Source organism: Panonychus citri, unplaced genomic scaffold (assembly GCF_014898815.1).
Source record: "Panonychus citri isolate SS breed McGregor unplaced genomic scaffold, ASM1489881v1 Contig00136, whole genome shotgun sequence".
NCBI lineage: Eukaryota > Metazoa > Arthropoda > Arachnida > Trombidiformes > Tetranychidae > Panonychus > Panonychus citri.
The window spans coordinates 697,740-717,428 of record NW_026515541.1 but is presented as its reverse complement, the minus strand read 5'-3'; the positions used below and the strand labels follow the sequence as shown (position 1 = coordinate 717,428).

General features: G+C 30.9%; 4 protein-coding genes across 8 annotated transcripts; 2 read left to right on the top strand and 2 right to left on the bottom strand.

The window, feature by feature from the left end:
• Window positions 1–63: 63 nt before the first annotated feature.
• LOC128392228 (transcriptional regulator ERG homolog) lies at window positions 64–9,376 on the bottom strand. 5 transcript variants are annotated; one of them, XM_053352216.1, is made up of 7 exons: window positions 8,698–9,375; window positions 6,620–6,826; window positions 5,969–6,037; window positions 2,902–3,012; window positions 2,704–2,808; window positions 1,217–1,264; window positions 64–997 (listed from the first exon to the last, which is right to left on the bottom strand). In XM_053352216.1, the coding sequence occupies exons 1-7, from the start codon at window positions 8,765–8,767 to the stop codon at window positions 393–395; spliced, it is 1,215 nt and encodes a 404-aa protein (XP_053208191.1). In that variant the 5' UTR covers window positions 8,768–9,375; the 3' UTR covers window positions 64–392. The 5 variants fall into 5 exon arrangements, with proteins under 5 accessions (XP_053208191.1, XP_053208192.1, XP_053208189.1 ...); XM_053352217.1 differs by lacking the exon at window positions 1,217–1,264 and having other exon boundaries at window positions 8,698–9,376; XM_053352214.1 differs by having other exon boundaries at window positions 2,704–3,012; window positions 8,698–9,373.
• Window positions 9,377–11,875: 2,499 nt separating this feature from the next.
• LOC128392229 (casein kinase II subunit alpha-like) lies at window positions 11,876–15,105 on the bottom strand. The gene is made up of 4 exons (XM_053352220.1): window positions 14,541–15,105; window positions 13,478–13,579; window positions 12,788–13,305; window positions 11,876–12,695 (listed from the first exon to the last, which is right to left on the bottom strand). Exons 1-4 carry the CDS (start codon window positions 14,745–14,747, stop codon window positions 12,419–12,421), a joined length of 1,104 nt encoding a protein of 367 aa, XP_053208195.1. The 5' UTR covers window positions 14,748–15,105; the 3' UTR covers window positions 11,876–12,418.
• Window positions 15,106–15,346: 241 nt separating this feature from the next.
• LOC128392226 (acylglycerol kinase, mitochondrial-like) lies at window positions 15,347–17,504 on the top strand. The gene is made up of 5 exons (XM_053352213.1): window positions 15,347–15,811; window positions 15,890–16,098; window positions 16,172–16,626; window positions 16,685–17,028; window positions 17,110–17,504. The coding sequence occupies exons 1-5, from the start codon at window positions 15,711–15,713 to the stop codon at window positions 17,324–17,326; spliced, it is 1,326 nt and encodes a 441-aa protein (XP_053208188.1). The 5' UTR covers window positions 15,347–15,710; the 3' UTR covers window positions 17,327–17,504.
• A 751-nt stretch (window positions 17,505–18,255) lies between these two features.
• Window positions 18,256–19,548, top strand: LOC128392224 (methyl-CpG-binding domain protein 2-like). Its single transcript, XM_053352211.1, has 2 exons — window positions 18,256–18,460; window positions 18,581–19,548. The coding sequence occupies exons 1-2, from the start codon at window positions 18,366–18,368 to the stop codon at window positions 19,236–19,238; spliced, it is 753 nt and encodes a 250-aa protein (XP_053208186.1). The 5' UTR covers window positions 18,256–18,365; the 3' UTR covers window positions 19,239–19,548.
• The last annotated feature ends 141 nt before the right edge of the window (window positions 19,549–19,689 follow it).

The window sequence follows — 19,689 nt, the reverse complement described above, 5'->3', positions numbered from 1 at the left end:
TTTGTTAATTTGTAAACTTTTAATAAATATCATAATTAAAAAATCAGGCGATTGTTTAAATTTTATTTTTACTTATAATTAATTTACAGTCATGAAACATAATTAATGATTAATATGACTGATTTTAATATGATGCTGTGATTAGTTAATTGTGTTTAGGTGATTAACAGTCAGTGTAACTTTTTACAAATATAAAAAAGCACCTGAATGGTTGATTGTTCAAAAAAGAATTAAGTTAAATAGTAGTAATCGTAATTAACTAATTGCAATCATCCCGACCCACAAGGAAGAAACAAAAAGAGATGAAAAAAAACGGAAACGGAAATGATGAAAACTTTTGTAATAATACTAAGAAAATGAATAACTGATAAACTGATGATTGCCAAATGATTTCAAGCATAATAAGATCCCAATGAATTGGCTCTATGGTGGTGGTGATGATGAGGATGATGATGGTGTCCAATTGATGCGGTGTAAAGAGGATTACATGAGTTGGTCGCCGCCGCCGTTGACCAATAAGGTGGACCAGTGAACAGTGAGGGATGATGATGATGATGGTGGTGATTTTGGTGATGATTAACATTTGCATTTCTCGCCGCTGCTCCTGCAGCCAGGTAAGAGTTGAGTTTACTTGCATGAGCGTGATAAGCAGCCGTTGGTGTTAATAAAAGTTCCGATTGATACTTGTAGCTGGCGGGTGAAGACTCGGTGGGATTTGGTTGACAGGCTTGAGCCAAACCATGGAAGTCAAATTTGTACGCATACCTTTTACCGTGGACTTTGGTCATTATATTTTTATCGTAATAATATCGAAGTGCTCGTGACAATTTATCGTAATTCATGTTTGGTTTACTCTTCCGTTCACCCCACCGGCGGGCGACCTCATCCGGATCCGTTAATTTGAACTCTCCATTGTTACCCTCCCAAGCGATACAATTTGAATTGTTGTCCGATAAAAGTTCAAGTAAAAATTGCCACAATTGAATTTGTCCACTACCTGTTAATCAGATTGACAATGGAAAAGATTAACTGATTGTAACAATCAACAATTTATGACATGCAATTGAAAAGTAAACTAATTAATTTAACTATTGAGTTTGTAAATCTAATTCATGCTAATTGATTAAGACAAAGTTAATTGTGGTCTTGTTTTTATCAATCGATTCATGCAACAATCATTCATTGATAATTAAAGTTAATTGTTTCATATTATTACCTTGCGATGTGAATCTTGTACTTGCTGAAGTTAGGATATTGTATGAATCTAAATTGATTGTGAACAATTAATTATGGATCATGATTAAATTTTCCAAGTAAATTGTTGATTGGAAAAAAAGAACGAAACAAAATCGATTAGAGAAAAACTTTTCTAATCAACCATTTTCACTTCTCAATGCGAAACATGATTGAATCACTCGACGTGATGGTCATTTAATTAACTCTCAGCATAAGACCATTGGTCATCTAGGATATAAATGAGTGAGATGATGATGGAGATGATAAGATGACCAAAGAAGATTAACTCAAGTGATTCCTCATCAGTTTATCAATTCTCTCCTTCGAATTCAATATCAGATTGGAAAACAATAGAAAGAAAAAACTTTTTCATGATAATACAAACTCCAAGTTATTGATTAATCTAATTCGAGGATGATTATTTCTATCTGATTGTTTAGACTAAAAAAGCGATTCAATTAATCTTCTCAAGTGATTGATAAAAAACTGATTAAAATTAAATTGTCAACCATAAGTAATGATCTCAATTGATTACAATTTGATATTGAGATTGTGAAAAACAAATTGACCGCCGATTTGATTTGTAAAATTGTAAAACAATTTAAATCCCATCATGAAACAAGTAAATTTAAATTGTTAACAAGTTGATCATGTAAATTAACTTATCAATTCATTGATTGAAACTGATTGAAAAGAAAAGGTAACAATTTGAATCTAAGAATTCATGTTCCATAGATGAAAGATTCAGTGTGAAGATTATCATGATTGATGATGATAACTTTTTGTTCATCCTGAATAATGGACTTTACAATTGACCATAGAGATCTGATTAAATTAAACGATCAAAAATCAAGTGAACAATTTAAATCCATTAGGATAAGTTAACTAAACTTTATCGGATAAATATTTACTCGTTGACAAAATTTCATCTCAATTTTTTCAAATCTCAGTAATTTCATGATAATCATCATGTTCATTAAAATCACCAAGATAACATTGAATGATGATGATCATTTATCTGAAATGATTACATTTTCATAAGAGGATTTCAATGAATCACCAAAGATGAAGCAAAAATAAAGGTGAAAACTGAATAGGCTCAACACTCAGCAGGGAATCTGAATCTCTTACTCTGAGTTATTCCTTTGATTTCATTTACCATGAACTTTTCCAATATCATCGTAAACATTTTATCACAATTGTCATCAAATTGTCAATACAACCATTGAATAGATGCTCAACAATCAACTCAATATATATCGGAAATTTATTCATGAATAAAGATCACCATGGGATCAGAATGAAACAGAATCATTTATATAATAAATTGATTCGTTAAATTTCATCATGAATCAATCATGTCCATTTTAGATGTTAAATTTTTCCTCTGATTTACATGTTTCATCATGTTAACTATTCTCAGATTCTTGTGGTTTCAAGATTATTCATGATTCTATCGGAACTCACCTTGATTTGATGTTGACTTTTGATCATTTGCTGGTGAATTATTATTACCGTTAACTTTTGTTACTCCAGTTCCAGAATTACCGTTAACCATAACATGATTGAAACCTAATGATGATGAGAAATAATCATGAGCTGATTTGATTGTTGTTGTTGTTGGTGAAGAAGATGATGTTGATTGATTGATTAAACTGATTGTACCGGAAGTTGGACTATTTTGGGCTTCGCTGAAACTGGGACTCGAATTGAGTGATTGAACATTTAGAGGAGAAGTCCAGTTACTTTTCCTCGAAGATTCTGTATAAGTGCCATCTAAACACAATTAGGAATTACGAAGAAAGAGGAAAAAAGAAACAGAGAAAGATAAACAATTAGATGGAGAGCAAAAAACACTTCCAACAATTAACTTAACCACAAGAGGAATAAACCAATGAAAACATATAATCACTTTACAGAGAAATTAAAATGAACTAAATTAAATCAACCAGGTAAAAGATAAACATTTAAAGAAATCAAGGTGAAAAGTGACGAACCGGATGTAGAAAAGTTTCCAGAGACTTGATAATTTGCTTTTGTTCCGGTATAGATCATTTTGGAACAAGTTTCAGGTCACTTTAGAAGCGGAAGTTATTGATGAAGAGCGAGAGAGAGGGTTAACCCTAATAATAAAACTATTCGGAGGTAAGAGAGAGTTAAAGAGAGAGAGAGAGTGGACAAAGAAAGAGGAAGAAGATGAAAAGTGAAAGTGGAAAGATGAAGTAATAATAACGGTAAAAGCGATTAGACGATTTGTACACGGAACCGGAAAAAGAGTGTTAAAAATGTTGTCCCGTAAATGCGGAAAAAGGTGAAATTAAATTTTCATTTGTTGGAGAGAAACAAAAATTATGATAGAGAAAGTAAAGTAAGACAATGATTCTGATAAGGAAAAGGAAAAGGAAAGTGTAAGAAGATGATGACGATAATGATGAAAATAATAATGATGATGATTAAAGCGGAAAAGGATGTTGGCAAGTCTGTGTTTCGCTTCCGTAGGAACTCAAGTTAATTGGTTGAACGAATCACAGAAAATGGTCAACAATATATTCAGAACTATATCGATAATAATATCAAAGCGCAATCTCTTCATTTCTCTCACTTAATCTTCCTCATCCCTCTCATCATCATCTTCATCTTCTCCATCTATAGATCAGATAAAATGTTCTGAATAAAGAAAAGGTAATAAAAGAGATTCTCGATTCTCCTATAAAGATAAAAGGTAATCCTTGTCAACTTTGCTTCTTTATCATCATCATCATCCCTTCAAAAATAACATTTGATTAATTGCCTATTCTTTGTGATTCCGATTCCGATATTGATCTTAACTGAATTGATTAACATGGGATTAAATCTTTGATGATTAACATTCACTCAGATAATTATCTTTTCTATATATTGATGAGGATGATAAAAGATGATGAATTCAGATGAGAATCGTTCAAGTGTCACATTAACATGAATCCTTTTTTTTCGAGCTCATTGTTTGATCTGTTTTATTGTTGTTGCTCGTTGATTATTCAAAAGAAATTGAATTGTGTTGAAGATTAGATTTAATCTTAATTATGTGAATAAGAGATGAGAATGGGAATTAACAAGACAATCAATGTCAATCTATGCAAAGTTTTAAGTATCAAAATAAACTGAATGGTAATTAATTCAATCTCATAAATTATCAATCATATTGCGAGAGAAAAAAAGTAAAAGGTTTCATCATTAAAGCCACAATTTAAAAGGCCTAATAACGATTTAATTTATCAATAATCAAGGAACCAATTCTGATCCTGATTCCTTATTGTTTCCAGCATTTTATCATTCACTCCCACTCAAACTCCCACCGAGGATGATGATGACTGAATTTACCTCTCCCACCCTGGCAAACTTTTCACTATAAACATTAACCTAAATCACCCCCAATGATGATGATGATTAAGTCAATTGTTGGGAGTGTGTTTCATTTTATTATCATCATTATGATAATTTACATCCATTGTGATCATTTGATTGTAATTGATTGTGACTAAGGTCAAGGGGCAATAACCATTGTAATAATAACACTGTTATGATTGTTTATTGTTTACACTTTAATCAATAATCAGCTGATAAATAGTCATGATAATCAGAGTGATAATGATTAAAATGATCAAACAGTGACAATTATATCAACAAATCACCATTTTGATTCCCTTTAATTAACAATTAAACTTGATTCTCAAACGAGATTAAATTGTTGAAGCTCAAATGTAATCCTCATGTTGATATAAAAAAACTTTAATCAACAACAACAAATGATAAACTAAGTTAATCAATCGTTGATTGTAATATTAGTTACATTATCAAGGTAAATTTCTCGCAAGATGAATCCAATAATTAAACAATTAATTGTACCTTTATGATTCAAATAGTATTTATAATCATCAGGTAGGAGTAATCAAAATCGTGATGATTAAAGATCCCATCACGATTGTTAATTGTTAATCAGAACAAAATAATAATCAAGCAAATGATCAACTCGATTAGAAATTTGTACTTTTCTGGGTAGGGCAACAATCAACAACAATCAGTCCTCTAGATTGTGATCATAATTGTGATCATAATGGAAACTAGTTAATTATAATAGTGGACAACATCAAGAAGAGATGATGATTAAGAAGCAAATGAATGTGATTAGTTGAAATTAGTTGAAAATCCGGGCTTAAATTCAGAGCTTCCGTCGATATCAAAAAGTGGCCTTTGAATTTGGTAACAATCGTGACTCCGCACCCATGGACAATTTCAATTGCTTCTTGATGATGATTAAGTTAAACATTGATTACCGGAGGCAGTTGATTGTTTGGCTATATTGTTGTATTAATGTAAATCATATTTTAACCTTTAGTTAGTTAATTATGATTAAATATTTCACTTATCTAATGACATTACATTGAGATGGTTTCACTTTAATAATCAATGATATATTGATTGTTTTAATTGCTGTTTACATTGAATGTTAATTCATTGATTAAAGATGAACAATCAATTTTAATAGAAACAAATTAAATCTCTGAAAATGATTAATTAACCTTTAAGGGGATTTGATTTTTTAATCAAATTGGTGATGGAAAAAGTTAATTGTTGTGTCTTGGTGTTAATATTGTTTTCATTGATTATATAAAATTGTTACGATAACTGATTGTTTTAATTGTTAACTGTGTTAGTGATTAAATTTTGATTTAAATTAACATCAACATACCTGAACTATCATCACAAATTATCCAATCAATTAAATCATCTTCATCATCATCAACATGATGTCCGCAGGCTAAATAAGAGATAGACAATTAGTAATTAATAATTAAGTAATTAAAAAAGTTTCGATAATCTAATAAATGTTAACAGATTAAGAGGGTTAATTTTTGTTAATCTAATCTAATAAGGAATTCACAAATTATCCAATCAATTAAATCATCTTCATCATCATCAACATGATGTCCGCAGGCTAAATAAGAGATAGACAATTAGTAATTAATAATTAAGTAATTAAAAAAGTTTCGATAATCTAATAAATGTTAACAGATTAAGAGGGTTAATTTTTGTTAATCTAATCTAATAAGGAATCAAATTAGTTGGATAATTGTTAAGTCGTCAGAGGGAAGTTAATTGTTGAGTAGGATAATTGAAGATTCATTTGGAATCCATGATTTGAATTAACAATCAGATTGAAAGGTGAAAAAAAGTAAATGTGAGAATGCAAATTGTTAATGTAATCGGATATTCAGAGAGTGTGAATGATGATAAATGATGATGATGGTGACAAGGTGATGGAGAGTGGGTGGAATGGTGGAGTGGGGTGGTAAATTGATTGTCGATTTTGTGGTGGAGAGGAGGGAAAAAAAGTTCTAACCTCTTTTATAATGATTTAAATTGTCAAACAAAATCTTTGCTGTCTCTTTATCGTTGACAATATTGGCAAAATCATAATAATTCATTGAACACAGTTGAGGTCCATTGTCAGGGAAATATGATTTATTAATCATCGACGGGATTAGGAAAGCTTTCTCAATCCAATCCAGCCATTTGTTTATGTCACCAAAGTCCCAAAGATATGGGTCTAAGGAAAAAGGATAAAAAAAGTGAGTAAAAGTTATGGATTAACTTTAATCTCTTCCATGGATTTTGACTGTGTAATGAGATTGATTTGCAAAGTGATTAAATTGTTACTCCACCAATGAGAACGATGATCACCTGAGATTGAGTGTTAATTGTTTCTGTTGAGTGAGATTTTGGAGTAAAGTTAATTGTTGTGAGAATGGAACACAAATTCCTTAATGATAATTGTAACTTATATTCATCAGTTGATTGTAATAAATTCAATTGATTGTTTAAAAGGTTAGTATTAGAATTGATAAAATGAGTTGATGTTGATAATTATGATGATTTGTTGATGATTATCATGTGAAAATATAGTCTCATGAAATAATAGTTAATAATGAATGAATGATTGGAGAGAGGGAGGTTTATTTCTGGCGGCGGGTGAGCAGTTGAAATTGTTGCTTACCAATGTCACGACTTTGCCCTGAGGGCTTTTAAGGTGTGGACAATATGGAGAGTTACTATTACAATTTGGAGAAAGTAGAAAATGTTACTCAGTTGATTAGCTTGTGAAAACGGACACAGAAGCAATTGATGCAATTGATGATGAATTTTAGATTATCATCTTGATTAGAATTATAATTTACACAGAATGTCGATTATAATAAGAAGAGAAGAGAAAAAAAGTTTTTCTTTTCTTTTCTCTCTTTCGAAAACCTAAATAGTCGTTTGATTAGATGGAGATGATTAAGAGCAAGTGGGCAGCAAGGTTATAGTTAATTCTTTGGTAGATGAAGTTGATGATGATGAGAAATCGTCTTCGAGAGAGAAAGAGAGAGGGAGTCATGGATAGAAATAAGGTGCGGCTCATAGTTGGAGATGAGGATGAGGATGGAGATTAAGATGATGATGGGAATCCTTGTGCTTCCACAGAAGCACGACTCACCTTCAAGGCTTCTGGGTGTGGATTCGCCTTTAATCAATTCATCTTATGTAAAGGATATTGTTTTAATGTCCGGTTAAAGGAAAACTATTTCCTCTGCAAGTTTCTGTATCTTTTTCTGTGTTGACCAAATTGTAACAATTTACTGATTGTTTCTGTGGGTTCATGTTGGTTTATTGGGCTTCGTTTGCTCGAGATTCAATTTTTCACTTTTTACCCTTTCTTTTAACTTTGATTGTTTTGGTTGTTACTGTTTATGGTTTGACTGTTTTAATTGTGATTTAATTGGTGATTTGTTGATTGTTGGGCATTTGCTTTTGCTTTGATTCAGTTTTCAAGGTGAGGCTTGTTTTTATTACTGTTATGTTATTGGGCTTGACCATTTGATTTGATGCTCAATTGTGGGTTGGTTGGTGTCTCAGTTTTTGTTTACTTAATTGCTACTGATTGTAATTAACGGTAAATTATTGAAATCAATGGATATTATCAATTATTAAAATGTAAATTGTTTTGGCTGTTTAAACTCCCTGTTGACTTTTAATTGAATAGTAATAATAACCAAGTGATCATAATGTTTTCATAATAAAAGTCAATGTAATCATTTAATCATCATTGTAAAAGCCACGTGACTAAATCACAATGATTAACATAACTGTTATAATGATAATATAGAATGAAAATATTTTGATTGATTTAAATGACAATCAACTAGATCATTATCATTTGATAATATTGATCAAAATGAATTCATGTTACATAATAAAAGTTTTGTTTCATTTTTTGTTTCTCACAGAACAATTAAAACTCTGATTAGCTAATCATCATTGTAGTAAACAATTTAATCAATGAAACAAAAGTCATGAATGAAATAGTTTTTGCAAGTGTTACAATCAATGAATGAAAGTTGATTAACGAGAAAATGATTAAAAATGGAAACGTAAACTCACCGGCACGAACGAAAACCTGATTTGATGAGTCATCTGATTCAGTTGAAGCAATTGAATTATCTTGAAACATGGTCAAGCAATGGTCGTAGTAGTTGTGGTAAGTTGTCCAGTTAGAGGTGAAAGGTCAGCGGAAAGTGGGAGCTATATGGAAACAACGAAAACTTTTGATACGATAATTAATGTAACCTTAACGGTAACAGGTAAAAGTCACGATAACAAGTGAATGGTCCAGAGCGTTGGTCAAGCGGTAAACGTGGGGACAGTTAACTTGTTAATAAGATCACGAATCAATGGAAAAACGTTACTAGTCTTAACTTAGACAATCAATTGATTGTTGATTAACTAACTAATCGTGGTTTCTTTTGAACAATATTATTTATACAATAGTGGAAACAACAAGTTAACCAATGAGGATAAACCAAGTGACCGATGGTAGGTTGGCACAATTTTTGCAAAAAAACAGAATAGAAAGAGAAACGGAGAGAGATGATGATGATGAAGATGATGAGGATGAGGATGAAAAGGATGAGAGATGAAAAAATCGTGACTAGACATCACCATGGCCTCGGGCGATGAAATCGTCTCAAGATATTTCGTTTCAAATGTTTTCTCATTTCTGTTATATATTAGCAAAGGTAAATTGTTGAGGGTGCTAACGTTTTAATCACTTTTATTTAGTTTTCAAACAATTAACTAGGTAATTTGTTGGATAATTGTTATTGACAAACATAAAACTAAATTGAGCAAATGATTAACTTAATCAATGAGCTTTAGATACTCACAATCAACTGAGATTAAAGCTTTCGTTGTTTTTTGTTGCTGTTGTCTCTTGTTGAGAGTTAATTTAATTTAATTAGTAGTTGACAATTTAAGGTTTAATCATTATTAGGTTTGGAAACCATGAGGTTGGGTTGTGGTAGAGGAGGAGGTGGATTAATATTGGATTAAGGTGGAGATGATGATAGATTAATGTTACAATAATGATTAACAATCAAGTTCTGCTTGGGATTTATTTGTTTATAGTCATGATGATCAAAGTTAATTGTTGATTTTCTGCTGGAAAATTATTATTATTAGGATGATCAGAAAGTTTTGCACGAAAATTAAGGCTAACAATCAACACGTAATTAAACCTAAACCTAAAATCTTAGAGAAGTAATTTTTTTAACAATAAAAATTAAGAGTGCACTAATTGAAAATTATTAGAAAAATTAAATTTTGGAAATTTTCTTCCAGGTCAAAAATTGCGACAAATATGACCTAAAATAAATATTTTTTAATGCTTCTCTTGGCAGAGCTAAAAATGGCCTTAAAACTTTGATTTTAATAATTTTAAAACTATTGACATAAAATTCGATATTTTCACTTTGATTAGTGAAATTTTCAACAATTAACGAATCACAATTACGGAGAAAATTAAATTCAAAATTTAGTCTTTTTTCCTAGCAAAATTGAAAATTCATGAAAATGAAATTTTTTACCATTGAGTAGATGAACAATTTCATGATCTCGTGATGAATTTTCAATTTTGCTAGGAAAAAAGACTAAATTTTGAATTTAATTTTCTCCGTAATTGTGATTCGTTAATTGTTGAAAATTTCACTAATCAAAGTGAAAATATCGAATTTTATGTTAATAGTTTTAAAATATTGAAATCATTATTCTAAACCCTTTTTTTATTTAGTCGAAAGCATCGACGATAAAAAAATAATTTAAGGCCATTTTCTTCGCTATTTTTGGCCGAGAAAAAATTTCTAAATTTTAACTAATTTAATTATTTTCTATCAGAAAACTATGAGTTTTAATAATTAGAAAAGATTAATTTTTTAGAACAAACAGTTCGCGTTTAATTACGTGCCCAATATAACATTGATTTTTCGTGCAGAACTTTCTGATCATCCTAATAATAGTTTGGTTCTGTAAATTGTTTCCATTTAGTTGTGATGCAATATGATTACTTGATTATATTATGAGAAATCAAAGATTAATTGTTCCATAATATTAACATGATTTGATCAGTTAAACAATCAACAGGGATTAAATTTTCTGAACAATTTTGATTTAATGGTGATGATAATAACAATAAAAACTAGATTAAACCATCAACAAAACAATCATCATCATGATTAACAATCATCACCTAAATTGTGATCCTTGATGATGATAAAATTGCTTGAAATTTTAAGATTCTCGGTGATTGATTTAACTAACTATTAATTCAGTTAAATTGACTATAAATTATGCAAATTTAATTCTTATCAACTGTTTTTATGATCCTCATTATTACCATAGGTAAGTTAAGTGATTTAAATTAACATTGTATTGTGTGTGAATGAGTGAAAGGTAAATTATCATCATCATCATCACAATTGTGATCAACAATAAAAACTGAATTAACTTGGATAATCATACATATAAAAAATGGATTGTGAAAAATTACCTTATATCAAAAGGGATTTAGGATTCAAAATGAACCAAATAAGCCACAAAGACAATATTAACTGATCATGACTCGATCATTATCATCACCGTCATCATCATCATCATCATAATCAACAGTATTATCATCCTCATCATCTTCATCTTGATCATCATTTTTACACAGGGAAGGGCTGAAAATGACTTTTAGTTATTTATACAACTCACTAGGAATCAAAGTCTTTATTTTTCACTCTCTTTTCATCACTACACTTCAAGGGATGAGGATGAAGATGATGATGATGATGATAATCGGAGGATGATGTTTGTTGTATGTTTGTGATGAAGATTAAACAATATAACAGTATATTTATATTTCTATGATTAACATAAGCTCCATAGACACTGGGTCAATATTGAGAAGATGAAATCAGTCTCTCTCTCTCTCTCTCTCTCTTTCTATTTACTCATTCGCCATCATCATTATCATCTTCATCTTCATCTTCATCTTCATCTTCCTTCTGATTAATGCTAACAATCAGTTGAGGATTAACAAGTGAACAGCAGGAGATTTCAAAATGAGAATTCAAGCCAAGAATAATTAAGTTGAATCATTTAGATTAACGATCGACGAACATCGAATATCATCTATTACTTTTCAATCTAATTGATTGGAAATCAAGTGAAATTAACAATTGAATCAAATTTGATTCTCCAATTTTTCTCAGAAAAGTGGATCCATCTGGTGAGAGAATTTACATTTTGAGTTGAATGTTTTTTTATTTTCAAGTGTAAACAAATTAAAGAAAAAACATTTTTTACTTAAAATTGAAAAGAAAAAGTTGATTGTTGTTTTCTTTCTTCTTTTTCGTTAATTGTTTGGATTTTCCGTATACAGTGATGATGCGATAAATTTACATTAGCAACTCTTTTCTCCTTCTCTTCTCAATTCAATTTAGATTCGTTTTCCAAATTAGTATTTCTTTCATGAAATCATTTCTTTTTCGTTGAAATATTTGATTCTTTTTTCTCAAACTTTCTCTTTCCAACTTAATTGATGTTGTTTTTAGTTGTAGTAGTAGTAGTAGTTGTTGTTGTTGTTGTTGTAGTAGTTGTGGTGTTTAAATAAAGATAATCTTGATACAATTGGGACAAAAAAAGGTAAATCAAAAATTGATTCTTCCAATTAACATGATGGACACTTGGTATTTGGAAAGTGTATTTTTTTGTGTGTAGAGTTTGTGATTAAAGGTATCAATAATAATAATAATAATTAATATTAAGGAAAAAGTAATGGATTTGACTATTTATTGGCCAACTTATCAACATCAGGCCAATCCATTTCTTTTGGGCCTCCTGGTGTGCTACTGCTAACAGGGGCTGTGAAGCATGTGGTCTCCTGTAAATGTCGCGCTCGAGCGTGAGCTTCTTTAACAGGGTAAAAATATGGATGATCCATAGCTTCCAGTGCCGAAAGTCGCTCTTGATGATCATAGCGAAGTAGTTTATCCAGAAAATCGAGAGCTTCAGCACTGACCAAGTGACTATTCTCTCCGTGGATGAATCTTTCCCATCTTTTCCTGAATAATAATAAAGGAGAGAGAAAAATGAATAAATAAACATTAATTAAAATGGAACAAATTTTTCATTGAATGAAAGTTTCAGTATTTACCTTGAGTGTCTTCCTAGTATATCATTGAAACGAGGATCCAATTCAATTTGATATTTCTCCAAATATTCATACAACTCTTCGGTACCCAATACTTTGGCAATACGAACAAGCTGATCATAGTTATCATGTCCATGGAAGAAAGGTTCCTTACGGAAAATCATGGAAGCTAACATACAACCAAGACTCCACATATCCAATGAATAATCATACATCTGATAATCAACAAGGAGTTCTGGACCTTTGAAGTATCTTGAAGCTACTCTAACGTTGTACTCTTGTCCAGGGTGGTAAAATTCAGCCAAACCCCAATCAATAAGCCGCAGTTTACGTTTTTCATGATCAATCATCACATTATGAGGTTTCACGTCTCTATGCATAATTCCCATACTATGACTATAATCCAATGCTCTTAATAACTCATACAGGTAGTATCTAATATCGAAGTCAGTTAATGTTTGATAAAGTTGCTTGAAATCCGTATTGTTGACATACTCAAAAATCAAAGCTGGTGTTCGCGACTGTAGGAAAAAGAGAAAAAAAAGATAATGAGCAAAATGATAAAAAAACGGGACATGTAAAACAGTGAATTGTGACCATGTTGGGTGAAAATATGAGATGATACATTACAAGATAAAATGGAAAACAAAAGATTAATTAGATTGAACAGGTAAACAATGAGTTATATCATACCACTTGATCTTTAACTACAGCCTGAAGGGTGATTATATTTGGCCCGCCTCTGAGGTTTTCCAAAATTTTAATTTCTCGCTTTATCTTCTTCTTTTTGACAGGCTGTGGAAGAGAAAAGAAAAAAAAGACATGAGAAAAAGTTATTATTATTATTGACTGTCTTGTAGAAGTTGCAAAGAAAAGGCGTGCTTGCTGGAGGTGGAGGAGAAACAGTAAAAGCAGCAACTAAGATGGAGGAATGAGAAAAGAAAGGCTAGGTAGTTACGGAACAAAGAGAAAGGAGAAATGAGGAGAGAAAGAGGAAGAGAGAGAAAAGTGAGAGGGAGAAAGAGTTTAATGTCAATTGAATTAATTGGGTAACTTTCATTGAATTCATTTTGGAAGGTTTTCTTCAAATTGAATCATCACCTTATATATTTGATATATTATACATATTGTAATCTGATGACCTCAAGTATAAGCCGGTACATGTAATCAGAGTTATCAAAGTAAAAAGGCTTGGACTATGAGTTGAATTGGACAATCTTCTCCCATGTGCTTAATTAAGCTCTCAAAGGTCAATCAAGATGTGAGAAGAAAATGTTCAGATGATATTTAATCGAACAAAATTTCATCTTCCATTTTTGTTTTACCTCTAATTCTTTAAGGGGATCTTAGCCTTGTCAGGTGAGGGATGGATTCAATTAAACAATGTCGGTGAACTGGGAGACAGAAAAGATAAAAAGGAAGAGAGAGAGAGAGAGAGAGAGAGAGAGAGAGAGAGAGAATTACTCAGTCTTTTGAAAAGAAAATTTCTTTCTCTTTCTTTCCTAGAGATTACGGGATAACTCAACAGCAGAAAAACTAGATGGAAGAAAAAAGAAAAGAGAAAATGGAGAAAAACATATACACACATATAAACATAAATGTAAGTGCATGTATTCAATATTATAAGAGAATAGCTGACAAAATGGAAGGAAGAAAGAGGAAGAGAGAGAGAGAGAGAAAGAAAGATGTAAAGAAAGGATGAGAGGAACGACAAAGGTGGAATAGAAAAGATGAAGAAAATTGAGAAGATAGTTACCTTCAATATTTTAATGACACATTTCTCGTTATTGGTAATATTTACTCCTTCAAATACTTCGGAATATTTACCTCTCCCTAATTTTCTTACTAATTGGTAATCATCTTGATTCTGCCATTCGATTACATGGCTTTCATAGTCCCAATAATCTCTTGGCCGGTGAGTATTAACATCACAGTAAATCCTACTTTTGGAGGGCATAGGCATCTTCTTTTTCGAACTGTTCTTCTTATTACAATTATTTTGATGGCTGCTGCTGGTGAAACAATTACTATTACTGCTGCTGCTGTTACTCTTGCTTCTTCTTGATGTTAACACGCTTCCACAATCACTTCCACCACCACTATTGTTTCTTGACAAACTCGCAACGATGATACCCCGGGTTATACTCAATTGGAATACGGATAAAACCTCTTTCACCTGAACCAGAGGTAATCGTGTTAAATTAATTGTATACAAAATGGTCACAATAAATTGTAATTTTAACAACACAAAATTAATTAAACATCTAAATTTGATAAATAAATCGACATAAACAATGAGAAAAAAAATCAAAATCAAACAAAAACCTGAAAGAAAATGATCTCAGCTCCACCTGTTAACAAATTTACTTAACTCTTTTGGAGAAAACGCCATCTGGTGGTCACAATTTATTCTTTTTAAGGTTAAGCGGTTCAATCCAATTTTTGGAAACAATTTTTTTCTTTATTACATTTAACTGATTTTCTAATTTCTATCATTAGTTAATTACTTTTAATTATTTTGTGAATTTTGTTAATCTTATTCTAGTGTTTAAATTGGAATGTTTTTATTGATATAACTTCTTTTTATCTAAAAGTAAGAAGTGATTCTATTTTGAGAAGGTTGATTTTTTATTGGAAATTTTTTCCTTCAGCTGATTAATATTCAGTTTGTTTTGATTGAATATTTAATCATTTAATTTTATTTAAATTGGTGAAAATTGTGATTAATTAGTTTCTATTGTCATTGAAATACTAATTAGCGTAAATATTAGAGTTGATTTAAAGTTAAACAAGGTTAATTTTGCTCGATTCAAGTTGAGAATTATTATTGTTTACATTTTCATAGAATCACATGTTTTCATTTTCTTTTCTTTTATTTACTTTTAATTGAGAACTTGCTTCATCTTAATTAATTAGTTAATTAATCATGTGGAAACCATTTAAAACTATTCGTGAACATTGGAAGAAATCTATTTTCTTCTCATCCTTAGCAGTCTATGGAGTCCATTTGTTAGACCAAAGATTCAAGTGAGTAGATTGATGATCATGATGAATTGTGACAATTTGTTTTCTTAATTTTCTTCTCTTTCTAATTGTTAATTGTAGAGTCAATGCATTGATGAGAGCTTATTGTGAAGAAGCAGTTAAATTCGGTGATCAACCCTGGAGTCCACAGAGACAATTGAAACATTTAACAGTCATTCTTAATCCGGTTGCTAATCAAAGGAAAGGAAAAAAATTATTCTTCAACTATGCTCAGCCTATTTTAAATTGTGCTGGAATTAAATTAAGCATAATTGAGACTGAACATGAAGGTAAATCAGTTGTATATTGATTGTAAATAGATTCTCAGCTAATCCCGTTGCATATTCATTGATTTCCAATCAGGTCAAGCTAAAGATTACATGGAGGTTATGGCAAATACTGATGGTGTTATTGTCGTCGGCGGTGATGGTACCATTCATGATGCGATCACAGGTTACTTGAGACGAGAAGATGTAAATAAAAAGAAACCATTGCCCTTTGGATTTATTCCCACAGGAAAACGAAACTCGGGAGTATTTAGACTATTTGAAATTGATCTTAATTCCAATGGACGGATAAGGAATAAAGTTGAATATATTGATCTTATTGGTCGTTTATCGATGGCCATTGTTAAGGAATCAATCAAACCTGTTGATGTAGTTAAAGTTGAAGGGAAAGAAAAAGGAAAACCAGTGTTTGCATTACATTCATTTGATTTTGGTCGATTACGAGATTACTTAGAATCAGCTGAATCATATTGGTTGTTTTCAGCTAGAGTCAAACCTTATTATCCACTTTGCAAGAAAATCTTATTTAAGGTGACAATTTATCTTGATTCGTTTCAATGTTAACTAATTGTTATCGTTTTCTTTACAGAATTTGACTAATCAAACTATGCCCGTTGACGCGGACATTTATTACACGAAACCGTGTTCGGGATGTGCCAAGTGCTTTGAGAGCTTTAAGGAACCAGAGGAAGAGGAAGTACCTAAAAGATGGTGGCAGTCGTTGATTCCTCGACCTAATCAACTGAAACCGAAACAAAAGTCTAATAAATTTGAGAATTTAAAAAATATAATCAACGATGAATGTGGAGTTTGGCAAAAAGTAGAGACCACTAATTTAGTTAATCTTTCAATTAGACACTTTTTCAACAATAAGATAACCCTTAATATCCACCAATCAAATGATTGTACAAAAACATCACTAATCAAAGATGGGTAAGAAACTAATCTTAATTAACTTGGGAATCGAAACCAAAATTGATTACAAAATATTTTCATTTCACTTTCTCATTACAGAGTTAACATTTTCCGGGAAAACCACAACTTTAATAGTGCTGTTAATCAATTAGAGGCAAGAGACATTTCAATTAGTTTATCTAGAAATCAACAAATCACAGATAACAATCAACCTTCAACGGAACCGGATTTATGGTTTAATATTGATCGTGAAAATTATGAAGTCCAAAATGTTTTATTGTCACTTCTTCCCAATCGTATTTTGGTTTACGGTTAGATTTTGATTAACTTTGTAAAGTAATTTAATCACGACTGTTTTTGCTCTGGTAATACAATGAACGGTTCACACTTTCAACTCATTCCTTAATCATGTTAATTGCGAATCGTGAAAATTTGACCATTCATTTGTCTTCATATTGATTTAGTGATAATAAAGTGATAGCAAGTGAAACTGATGAAATCAAAGTTTCATCTCCATTTAAATATCAACAGAATGAGAGACAATCAAAGAAACGAAAATTTTATCATCAACATGAAGATAATTGTCTAATCGGGATTAGAACCTCGATTGATGACAATCTCTGAAATCATAACCAAGTTCGAGCAGTTAATCAATCAAAGATAATGAAGAAATTGTGACAATTAAAGCAAACAAAAATGAATTCATTTTAACTTTCGGGAATCCAAATTCAAACTTAACTAGATAATTGCAATTAACAGTTAACTTCATTTAAGTAAACTGGTTGTCTGCTAAAATTATCAAAAGGCTTAAATATGAAAATTATGTTACAATTGAAAATTCTAATCGACTAATCACAATTACATCCACCATAGACTATGGATCCAACTCTCAATTAGTCGACTGCAGAACATCAAGAAATCGTTAAATTAAGAAATTAATATCATTTGATTTTATTCTTTCGGGCTGAAGTTGATAAAATTCCCTTTGACAATTAAAGTTTTATCACAGAATCAGTGACAATGTTTTCGAGTTTTATTTGTACTTTTGAAATAAACAGTGTTAATTGAGAGTAATTAAGACAAAATTTGCCAACTGAGTGTAAAATCACAAGATGATTAAGTCCATTTGTACTCGAATCTCGCAAGGAAACAAAACTTGAGGCCATTATCATCTGCGATTTTCATGTAACAACGAGAACTTAACAATTGAGATTATCGACCAATAGATGGCAGCACTCGATACGAACATATGTTCTGTTTATTGACATTTGGAAAAAAAATTTACTAATTTTGATTAATCAATTAATCATATTTCTCATTATTAATGAGAATTATAAATTAATAAAGGAATCTCAATGGAATGTAAGGTATTACCTGAAGGCTGGAAACGCGAAGAGGTCTCTCGGAAGACCGGATTATCGACTGGAAAGACCGAAGTCTATTACTACAGGTAAACATTGAATCTTTTCAATTGTTATTGTTTATTTTTATTTCTCGAGTTGATTTAATTCCATTTACATTTTCCAAATTCAATTTAATCGCTAATTCTTTTTAATTTACTATATTATAGTCCGGATGGAACTAAATTCCGAAGTAAACCTCAACTGGCCAAATACCTTGGAGATTCTGTTGATTTAACGAGCTTTGATTATCGAACGGGTAAAATAAACGCTTTATTGTTACGGAAGAATAAGAATCTGAAAGATAACATAAAAGGTGTTAGAATTAATGATTTTGGATCATCTCTACCCGTTAGACGAACCGCTGCGATCTGTAAACAACCAGTTACCATTATAAAAACTCACACTGGAAATAAATGTAAACACGATTTGAAACATGGATCAAATGATAAACCCAAACAAGTATTTTGGGAGAAACGTTTAGAAGGTCTGAGAGCTACTTATTCTAATCAAGAATTTTATGAGAATTTCGATTTACCCAAAAACATGAAACCCGTTGGACCAAATGTCGGTAATGATACAGCTCTTCGTAGTGTGGCCACGGCTTTACATCTTCACGTGAAACCGATAACTGGACAAACAGCGGCTCGAAGTGTTCTCGATAAAAATCCTGGTGTATTTATCGATCCAAGGCAGCCCTTAATTGCTCCAATTGTGATCACCGACGAGGAAATCAAACGCCAAGAGGAAAGGGTTAACAATTTAAGACGAAAAGCTTCAATAGCTGTAAACGATTATGAGAAATGTTTAGACTCAGTAGCTGATTAATTGTCCCGAGATAATAATCGACTAATTATCACAATCAAGATGAACATTAATCTCAACATATCAGCATTTTTTTTAACAATCAAAACCAATTGAACAACATTAATTTAATTCTTCCATTGCAAGTTGATCATCAACTATCAATCAAATCAATTTTTCTGTTTAGTTTTTACAATCAATCATTTTGTTTAATTTTCCTTAGAACTTTAATCTTGTCTTAATCATCTCTAATCATTTTAAATGGTATAATCATTATTTCAATTCATTAAAATTATTTAATTCACGACGAATTGAAACATTTGTAAACAAATAATCTCGATAATTGATTGATGTGATTGGAAAAAAATCTAAAAGATGAAATGATTTGTTTATTAGTGTATCTCTATTTATGAGATAATTAATCTAATTGTTGGGGCAGATTCAATGCCTGAAGCAATTTAAGTAAAAATAAATG

Excerpts from the sequence above, each read along its gene's own strand:
- LOC128392224 (XM_053352211.1), top strand. The coding sequence starts at position 18,366 with ATGGAATGTAAGGTATTACCTGAAGGCTGGAAACGCGAAGAGGTCTCT. Across the intron at positions 18,461-18,580 it reads ACCGAAGTCTATTACTACAG|TCCGGATGGAACTAAATTCC; the intron begins GTAAACATTGAA and ends ACTATATTATAG.
- LOC128392229 (XM_053352220.1), bottom strand. The coding sequence starts at position 14,747 with ATGCCTATGCCCTCCAAAAGTAGGATTTACTGTGATGTTAATACTCAC. Across the intron at positions 13,306-13,477 it reads CTGTAGTTAAAGATCAAGTG|TCGCGAACACCAGCTTTGAT; the intron begins GTATGATATAAC and ends TTTTTCCTACAG. Across the intron at positions 12,696-12,787 it reads ATACTAGGAAGACACTCAAG|GAAAAGATGGGAAAGATTCA; the intron begins GTAAATACTGAA and ends ATTATTATTCAG.
- LOC128392226 (XM_053352213.1), top strand. The coding sequence starts at position 15,711 with ATGTGGAAACCATTTAAAACTATTCGTGAACATTGGAAGAAATCTATT. Across the intron at positions 16,099-16,171 it reads AATTGAGACTGAACATGAAG|GTCAAGCTAAAGATTACATG; the intron begins GTAAATCAGTTG and ends ATTTCCAATCAG. Across the intron at positions 16,627-16,684 it reads GCAAGAAAATCTTATTTAAG|AATTTGACTAATCAAACTAT; the intron begins GTGACAATTTAT and ends TTTTCTTTACAG.
- LOC128392228 (XM_053352214.1), bottom strand. The coding sequence starts at position 8,767 with ATGTTTCAAGATAATTCAATTGCTTCAACTGAATCAGATGACTCATCA. Across the intron at positions 3,013-5,968 it reads AATTTGTGATGATAGTTCAG|ATGGCACTTATACAGAATCT; the intron begins GTATGTTGATGT and ends AATTGTGTTTAG. Across the intron at positions 1,265-2,703 it reads AAAGTCAACATCAAATCAAG|ATTCATACAATATCCTAACT; the intron begins GTGAGTTCCGAT and ends CAATCAATTTAG.